The sequence below is a fragment of the Elephantulus edwardii genome, unplaced genomic scaffold, assembly GCF_000299155.1.
Source record: "Elephantulus edwardii isolate Elephantulus edwardi_28Jun2011 unplaced genomic scaffold, EleEdw1.0 scaffold00030, whole genome shotgun sequence".
NCBI classification, from domain to species: Eukaryota; Metazoa; Chordata; class Mammalia; order Macroscelidea; family Macroscelididae; genus Elephantulus; species Elephantulus edwardii.
In genome coordinates, this window is record NW_006399780.1 from 5,637,935 (window position 1) to 5,647,340 (window position 9,406).

Sequence of the window (9,406 nt, forward strand, 5' to 3'; positions counted from 1 at the left end):
TGGTTTGGTAAAAGTTTACTGCATTGCTAGTGCAGCTTATATAACCTATCTTGAAGGCTTGGAGTGGATTATTGCTTATGGTAAAATTTGCCTGATTTCTTACAGGCCGCGTTTGGAAACTTTTTATTATATAGTTGTTTACATGCTTATAACTATATCATTTAAGGACATGTACTGAAACAAATGTTGTATTTGTTTCATAAGCATCTTCCTGTAATCTATTATAAAAGTTGAAATTAAATATAGAGAATGTTTTAACAGTTTTTTAACTCAAAATTTGGCAATCATTTTTAATAGTTCTTTTTTTATAAAAAGAGGAATTTCGGGACAGGCAGTAGTCACTTTTAAAATTTATTCACAGAAACCATTAACTCCAGAGTTGCTATTAGCTGCCTGTTCTAAAACAATAGTCTTTTTATTGAAACACAAATAAACTTTTTCTGTAATATTTTATGGACTATACAGAGACTTTAATTGTTTGACTTGTTTAACTTGGCACTGTTAGTTTTTATTAATAAAACGCGCATGGGCATTTTAAACAAGCTCTGTGTTTTTCTAATTTAGGATTTTCCCTGGGAAATTATTTCATCCAGTTAGCAGGTTGTCAGGGTGACTTGTCTGCTGGTAGTTAATGCACTCTGCTGTACGATACCTTCCACTGCCCCAAGCCCTTTAGAGGCATGGTTTTTCCTGGCTAGTGGGTATCTGCTGGATTGTTCTGGAGTTCTCCTGGACATTGGTGGGGAGGTGGAAAACAGGGTACCCCCTCCTGCCCATGGAAGGCTGATGGAAGGAGATAGTTGTTTACATAGGGCAAAAGGATGCTTCCCTCCGCCTTTTCTGGAAGAAGTTCTTCCTTGGCATTATCCTGAACCCTCAAAAGTGAGATAGTTTATTTTGGTTTTCAGGGGGAAAGTAAGATTGTATAGTATAGGGGGGAATTCAGAATTTTATTTGAGGTGATGAAATAAGTCACTGCATATTTGAAGGAGGCTTCATAAAAGAGTCAGTTGTTTAGAAAAAGAAAGTGGAAGTCAGTCCTTTTTCCTTTTCTGATGCTGAGCTCTGGCGGTGTAGTACTAAGAAGCCGCACTGCAGTCCATGAGGTACACAGTTCAAGTCCACCAGCTGTTTCGCGGGAGAAAGATGAGCTGTGTTCTCCTGTGCAATTAATTGTCTCTGAAAACTTGCAGGAGGATTAGCTGTGAGTCACGTCTAACTCAACAGCACACAGCAATAGCAAAACAATTCTGAGTGATTTTAAATATATTGTGGTGTGGTTGGTGGTGGTGAGTACTATCAAGTCCATTCTGACTCAGCTACCCTATAAGATAATGGAGAGTTGCCCCATGGGGGGAAAATCCCGAAGGCTTGCTCCTGTAGACCTGTTGGTAGATTTGAACCACCAGTTGTTAGCAGCTAGGATCTTAATTGTTGTGCTTACTCAAGATTAGAGTTCTGGGTGACCTACTCATAAGAAACTGCACTGCATTTCCAGAGGCATGCAGTTTGATTCCACCAGGGGCTCTGCAAGAGAAGGATGAACGAGCTTTGAAAACCCGCTGGAGGGTCACCTGTGGGTTGGCTCCAGCCCAATGGTACACCACAACATTAGAACAGTAGTAGAACATTTTTTAAAAAATAACAGAGGAGCAGGACCAAAGCATTTCCTGTGAAAACAAATGTCCAATCAGTGGGTTTTTTTTTTTCTTCTCTGAGTATACACTTAGCACAGCTTCGTTTTCAGTGCTTTTATTCAGCAGGTTTATGACAGACTCTGTGTGTGTCTTACCATTTGCTAGGACACAGGTGACCACTGGGACATCGGACCCAAGCTGTTTGGTCTTGTTCTGATAGGCATGGGAGTAAAGCAACATCAGATTTTCATTAGCAGTGGTCCCTGGTGTCTGAAACTGGATCGGGGAGGGTTGAACTGATGGGATTCTAGTCTGTCTGAACTTGAGAAGCTGTAAGCCTGGGGAAAACACAAGACGTAGCCAGTCTTGGTTATGGCTTGTTGTTAGCAGCCATAGAGTCGGACCCTATATCATGGCAATGGTGTGCACAACATCATTGGATCTTTGTTAATTGATAAGGTTGTGTTGGCTGACTTTGGAGTTGGGGGACGGTTAGATTGCCAGGCTGTCCAGGTCAGTCTTACTCTGGCAGGACCATGGAACGCTGTCTATTAGCACTATGGAAACATGTCCAGACTAGATAGTGTTATTTTGGCTTTGGTGGAGCACTTTAGCAAGTGTGTTACAGTTTGGCTGTAAGGTGCTGAGTCTGAGACTCTGGTGAGGGGTCGTGATGGGGTCAGCCTGCACGGCTGGAACGCTCAAGGAGAGATCTGGCGGAGATACTGATGTGAGAATGTGACGTGGTTGGTTGGTAGGACCATGATGGGAGAGTGGTTGATGCTGGAAGAGAAGGATATGGTGCTGGTGGAGGCAGGAGCAGGTAGGTGGAAAACAAAGACGACCTGGGAGGCGGGAGCTGTGCTGAGAAGGACATAAGTGCCAGGCCCTCCACAGAGCTCAGAGAAGGCTGCCCATCTCTCCTGGGACTGTCAAGTTAGGACTTGACTGGATGCTGTGACAGTTTGGCTATTGGCCAAAATCTGTTTTAGTTGACTGGGAGAGTCAGTAGAAAGTGAAAAGTTGAAAGTGATGATGCATAAGCTAGCTTCACTTTGAAAATAATGAGGAAGTGGGGAGTCAAGTCTGGGGAGGCATTTCTCAGCCTTGGCTCCGGTGGCATGGTGTAATAGGGACTTGCATTGCTAACTAACCCAAAGGCCATTCAAATCTACCTGCTCCAAAGGAGAAAGATAAGAAGTCTCCTGTATGATTTATAACCTTGGAAACCCAACAGAAGATCAAATGAGTCTGTTCCAATTTGATAGCAATGAGGGTATTTTGCAACATTTTGTTTTTAATCAGTTTTGGTAGAGGAAACAGTGGAGAGCAGGGATTGGATATGGCAAAGGAAGATCCTAACAACAGGGATGGAACATTCACGGGTAGATACAAATGAGGTGGTGGTTGCTAGGCGCCCTTGACTCATGGTCACTCCTTGAACTTCACCTTGGAACCTTGCCCTATCCTGCATCCCCCTCACCATGTCCAGCGTCTCAAGCCTGTTGTTGGAGTTCCTGTCAGTCCATCTCATTGAGGGTGTCTTCACACTGACCTTTCCCAGCACAGTACCTTTTTCCAAGGACTGGCCTCTCCTGACAGCATGCTCAAAAGTATGTGAGAGAAAGTAGGAGAGCTTCCTGTGCGAATACAGCCACAGAAATCAGCTAGAGGGTGAGCTACAAGAGAAAAGGGGGAATTTTTATCCTCTCTGGAAAACAGGGAGAAGCAGACAGGAAAATTAGTTTCAGATTAATTACTCTTGCTTATGTTGTGAAGGGACCACCAACTTGGAACTGACTCATCACTGACCTAGCTGGTTTTCAGAAGCAGTGGGAGACTGCCCATCCTTAGGGATTGCAGTGCAACTTCTTGACCACTAGGCCACCAGAGCTCCAGTTATTATTAGTATCTGCTAAAAACTGGCAAAATACTTGAGAATTCTCCATATTATCCCACCTGGTTTTCAAAATTAATAACTGGGAATGCTTTGTTGGTGGTTGGCTTTCAATTTATATAATAGCTGTTGCCTTCTATTCATGAGGCTCTTTGCATCACAGATTTGGATTGTAGGACAGAACCAACGATCCGGAAATTTGTTTTCTGTGAAGGTACTATCAGAAGTAGTAACAGTTCAGTTTATTGACTTTCCACAAAATGTAACATATGCTTAGAGAAGATGAAAGCAAATGGAGGGGAAAAAAAGAAAATGGGATTTAATTTATTTGATTTTGAAGTGTTGGTGAAGATTCTGGGTACATCCTCCGAACCCTGACACCTTACAGGCACTTGCAGTTTAAGAGCCCTGTAAGTTCAGCAGGAGAGGCCTGGGCATCCCAGGGGACAACAACCTCAGAGTAAGACTGGCTTTCTGGGCCACCTCCACTCGAGGTCGTCAGTCACTGTCACGTGTGGTAGTGCTCATCGAATCCTACATTGTTCTGGTGAGCTTTTGAACATCTGGTCTAAGGATTCTGTAACTTAGGGTTGACATGCGTTTCAAAAGTCCGGCTTTATAAGGGTTCAAGGTAAGTGCTTTGACTTCTGAAACCGTGGAAACTTTTGGGTGTTTTTATCAGGGTGTTGATTTTGTGGTGTTAATCTGACAACCAGCTATAGTTGACATTTGTATGAGCACCTGGTTTATACTCAGCGTGTTGCATGTGTGTAAAAATTTTGCAGCACACCAAAAGTTGTACAAATGAGGAAGCAGAGGCTTAGCAACAAGTCACTTAGCTGATAAGGAGAAGAGTCAGGGCTTCAGCCCAGGTCTGTGACTTGGCGTGTGCTCTTGACTGCTATGCAACGCCACATCGTCTGCCAGTGATGTTTGGGTGATCCCTTTGTGAGGCACATTCTCAGGTTATCCTGTGTTTTCTAGAATAAGTAGTTGAATTTCTCTCCAGGGGCAGGTTTGGTGATACAGTGCTCCCGGGAATGTGAGGAGGAGGGGGATAAGCATATGTACAACCACTAGCATTACAAACATCTGAAATAGAGAGGTGTGTTTTTTAGAAGATCAACTCCACCCACCGTCACCATAATTCCATCTCACCTTTCCTTGCCAAGAAAGGACCGTTTGTTAATAAACTCAGGTTTAAACCTTTCAGTCTCAGTTTCCTTATCTGTGAGATGGGAATAATGGTGCCTACCGCCTGGGGTAATGAGGACAAGAAAGGACAAGCCATGTAAGATGTTAGCTACTATTCTTTTCTCCTCGCTCTTACACAACACCTGCCTCCGAGCTCTTCTGGAGTTCTCATTAACCCAGGATTTGACTCTCACTTCTGAGGTAGCATGTTCAGTCCTGCATTTCATCCTATTAGGGGATGTGCGTCATTTGAATATTCTGGAACCAGTAGAAAGGTAGGCATGGAAAGGGTCTAGGACATGGGATGGATCTTCTAAGAGATGTAGGATGCATCAAGAAAAGTTCCTTTTTATTCTCGCTGGTAAGTAGGAGAGGATAATCTGTTTACACCTTGTTCTTTTCTCATTTACCATTTAACTCATTTTCCCCTTCGTTGGGGTCAAAACTACCTCTCCCTGTTTCTCTCTTCCCTATTCCTCAGCTTCACTGAGCCAGCAAATTCAAGCAGTTACTCCCTACTTGTGGAGCTTAGCCCGGCCTTAATTGTACCATGGTTTCCAGGAACAATCGCCTTTCGATTCACCATGTTACCCCACTTTGAGATGGATGTGGAAACAACATTTGCCTTCCCTTTCTGGGTTTGGAGCATCCTTTAAAATTAGTTACCCAAAGTCGTAAGTTCACCAGGTTCAACTGGTTAGAAATGCGTGAACGTGGGCCTTCCTGAATTAGAAACTGCATTTATTACAGGGGAGATGCAGGGGCTTCGAGTGCACATTGAAGGCGGAGATGCCTGCCCTGAGTTAGCCGTGCCCACCTGCCATGCCTCCTCCATGAAGCCCACTCACCAGCAGAGTGAACATCCTGAAAGTGTTCATTCTCACCAGGGTCATTCCTGCTCATTGTGATGATTTGATGCTTGTCAGTTAATTAGCTGTTATTTCAAGACATGCTGTCATAGGCTTATCCTTTTCCCAACTTAATTCCAAATTCCTATGTGTGCAGGAAACTATTCTGTGTTTTGACCTTCACTGCAGAAAGGAGTGGTCTCAGATGGGGTGTAACACTGGGCTTTTGGGGTGGGGAATTGAGACTTTCAGTTTATATTGTTTCTCTTTCCTTAAAAAATGCTATTTGTGGGGTTATAAAGTATGAACTAGATTAGCATAAAAACACTACTGTCTAAATAAAGATACCCATTGATAATATTGCCTCAGAATTTTTATTTATTGATAGTAATTGCCAGTGTAAAATATTTGATACAGTGTTTCACAGTAAATTGTTGGCAGGTGCCTTGGGTCAGGAGTCCTCACAGTCTGTTAGGTTTGAGCGTACTGTTGCAGCTGTACAATAGTTGCCTAACAGATTAATTGAATTATCCTTACAAAATATTTACAAGAGTTATTTTTCCTTACCACTGGACCGATAGGCAACATTATGATAGATGGAGAGGAGACTGAAAGAGTCAACAGCTTTATCTGGCTTGGATCCACAATTAACCATCCTTGGGTACCAGCAGTCAGGAAATAAGGAGTCACATTGCACTGGGAAAATCTGCAGTTAGGGACCATTCCAAATTATTGAGGAGCAGTGATGTCAGTTTGAAGACTAAGGCACATCTGATTCAGGCCATAGTCTTTCCAGCTACTTACTGTGCATCTAAGAACTGGATAGTGAATAAGGATGACAGAAAAAGAATTAACGCCTTTGAGCTGTGGTTTTCGAGAAGCGCACTGAACATCCCATGGACAGCCAAGAGAACAAATAGGTATGTCTTGGGACAGGGTGCAGCCGGAGTGCTCTTTGGAGGCAAGAAAGATGAAGTTTCATCTCATACTTTGGACGTGTGGGTAGGACGTGCTGTTCCTTAGAGAAAGAGACGATGCTGGGAAGAGTGGAGGGTCAGTGAAGGAAGGGAACACACTCGACCAGGTGGACTGACACAGTGTCTGTTGCAATGGGCTCTGTGTGTCAGGAGGTGTGCAGATGGCGCAGGATAGAACAGGGTTCAGATTTTCTGTTCATAGAGTCGCTATGAGTGCTCAACTCGATAGTACCTAACAACACCACTTCTGAATGTTGGATGGAGAAAGGAATGTGCTTTGTGGAAGGAAAAAACCCCCTTAATATTGTTGTGTTAACTTTTTTAAAAGTTCCCTCTAACCAGTAGTACTCTTCATGTCCTACTTGAGTCATGAAATTACTCTTTGCTGACTGCCAGTATGAATCCCTTGTTTACAGCTCTCATGCCAACATCATTGTAGTAATTTTCCTGACTTCATGGTAAATTTTCAAAGGAAATGTTTAATTTTTAGTTTTGTCTCCATATCAAAAGACTTACCTGTCCCCTGACCCCTGTCTTTTTTTGCCTATAATAAGAGTAACTTAGTTTTGTCTCAGTACCAGCAGTTAGTTTTGTCTCTTTGTACCAGAACTCTTTAACTATTGCCCCCCCCCCTTTTTTTTGCATAGAATAAGATTAACTTCTGTTTTACAGTTTGGGATTTACCATTCTTCAGGGATTCAGGATATATGTTATATATTATGTTTAATATCAGTTCATTAAGGGTTTTCAAATTATATGAATAATGGTTCCTATTGAACTATAGAAAAAGAAATTATAACAAGAAAGATGACTTCTACACAGAAATGAATCAACTTAGTATCCTGTTAGTTGGATGATAGTTGCTATCTTTGCAGCTACCATGTTAGCCCAACATTTTTATTGGAGGTACGTATTTCAACTAAAGAAATAAAGAGTAAAGATTTCATAAAAACAGCCAGTACTAACCATGAGTACTTCATGTCTCAAGCTTATAGGTAAGCACTACGCTGACGTTGGGATCGCCCTTCTAAAAGCTCTTGAGTGGTTTGCTGGTACATTAAGACCAACCAAGAAGTTGATGGTTTTGAAGTTTGCGGGTTTTGATTCATCTTCTATACTACTCGTGGTTGGTTTACTTGTCAATTTTAAGTTTGAACTCCACTTTTCCTTCATAAGGGTCATGAGGATTGTCGAAGGTGACATGTTCTGCAAGAACTTTGCACACGATGATAACTTCTTTATTCTTAGGAATATTGAGGAATTTTGCTGCCACCAGAGGGTTTCTATATTCAGGCTGAAATAAAGGTACAAAAAGCTTAGATGTTGAAGAAACTCTCTTGACATAAAAAGCACCCAGTCATTGAAGTAAAGATCTGTGCTCTTGAACCAATCTGTCTAATAAATGCCCCTGTGTGACAGAGTAGAGCTGCCCCAGGAGTTTTCAAGCCAATCAGCTTTACGGATAAAGAACTCTGGTGGTGTCCATCGGCACTTAGGCACTTGCATTGCAAACCAAAGACTTCATCTTTCTGGAGGTTCAAATCCACTAACAGCTCCACAGGACAAAGATGGACTATTTCGCCAGCAATTTATAGCCTTGGAAACCCACAAGAAGGTCAACTAGGTCAGTCCTAATTTGAAGGCAATGAGAGAGAATCTTAATGGAAACTGATTGCCAAGTCTTTTTTTATTTTCTTCCATTTTTAAATTCTTACACTAGTTTATTTACAAAATTGGAATTCATTGTTTTCCATGCCTTTTCTCTTGAGTGGCTGGTGAGTTTGAACCAGAGACCTTTGAGCTAGCAGTCCAGTGCTTGACCATTGTGCCACCAGAGTTCCTTTAGGAATAAAGGGAGCATCATTGTTTAGTTAATTGACAGCAGGAGCAGACAATATGACAGGTGTTTGTTAATATACATCTCTGAAGTAAGATGCTTTGGAGGAGTAGTAACTAGTGTCCAGCTGCTCCACATTTGCTTGGCGCTTGGAGTCCACCAGCTGCTCCGTGGGAGAATGATAGACACTCGTCTCCCATAACAATTTACAGCCTTGGAAACTCGCTGGAAGGTTTATAAATTAGAACCGAGTTCATGCCAGTGGGTTGCTTTTGGTTTGTCTCTGAGTAGAGCCTAGGATGATTATTAAACTTCTAGTTCCCCTTCCTTTTTTATATAGATTGATAGCAGCTTTAATGACATACTCCAGAATGTACTAGGATAAAAATGTTTCCCCATTTAAAATTTGTTTGGAGGGGATAGACGATAAATATATCCAAGTATATATCATAATGTATTTGATAAGAATTAATGAAAAATAAAATTAAGAAGCATGAGTTAATGCTAGAAATGCTTTGAGCTGGGTAAGTGGTTGTCTCCAAGGATTTGGGAGGTGCTCAGTAAAAGAATTTTTATGGTAGTTTTAGAGGAAGGTGGCTTCAGATAAATAGAACATAGGTTTGGGGAACATTGGAGCATTCATTAAGATATGAGGACTGGCACTAAGAAAGCCTCTCCTTTTTTAGAAATAAAACCACATACACTGCTTTCTTATTTTGTTCTATGCTGCTGACACAGACGTGACCCATAGCTGACCCTCCAGCAGGTTACCGCAGGGGAGGAGATTGTCCATCTTTCTCAGGGCAACTGGTGAATTCAAACCACCTGCCTCTGGGTTGGCAGTGGAACTCCTTACCCACTGGGCCACCAGAGCACCCTTTTTGTTACTGTTGTTGTGCACCGTTGAGTCAGAACTGACCCACCGCCCACCCTCCGGTGGGCTTTCAGAAGCAGTTAATTGTACAGGAGGAGATGCCCATCCTCCTGCGGAGCAGCTAGTGGATTTCAATAAACTG

At 42.3% G+C, this 9,406-nt stretch overlaps 1 protein-coding gene across 1 annotated transcript in view; it reads right to left on the bottom strand.

The window, feature by feature from the left end:
• Positions 1 to 7,685: 7,685 nt before the first annotated feature.
• ATP4B (ATPase, H+/K+ exchanging, beta polypeptide) overlaps positions 7,686 to 9,406 on the bottom strand; it is a 22,265-nt gene continuing 20,544 nt past the window's right edge. Inside the window, exon 7 of the mRNA XM_006883811.1 lies at positions 7,686 to 7,847. Coding sequence (XP_006883873.1) covers positions 7,686 to 7,847 — 162 coding nt within the window. The remainder of the gene's footprint in view (positions 7,848 to 9,406) is intronic.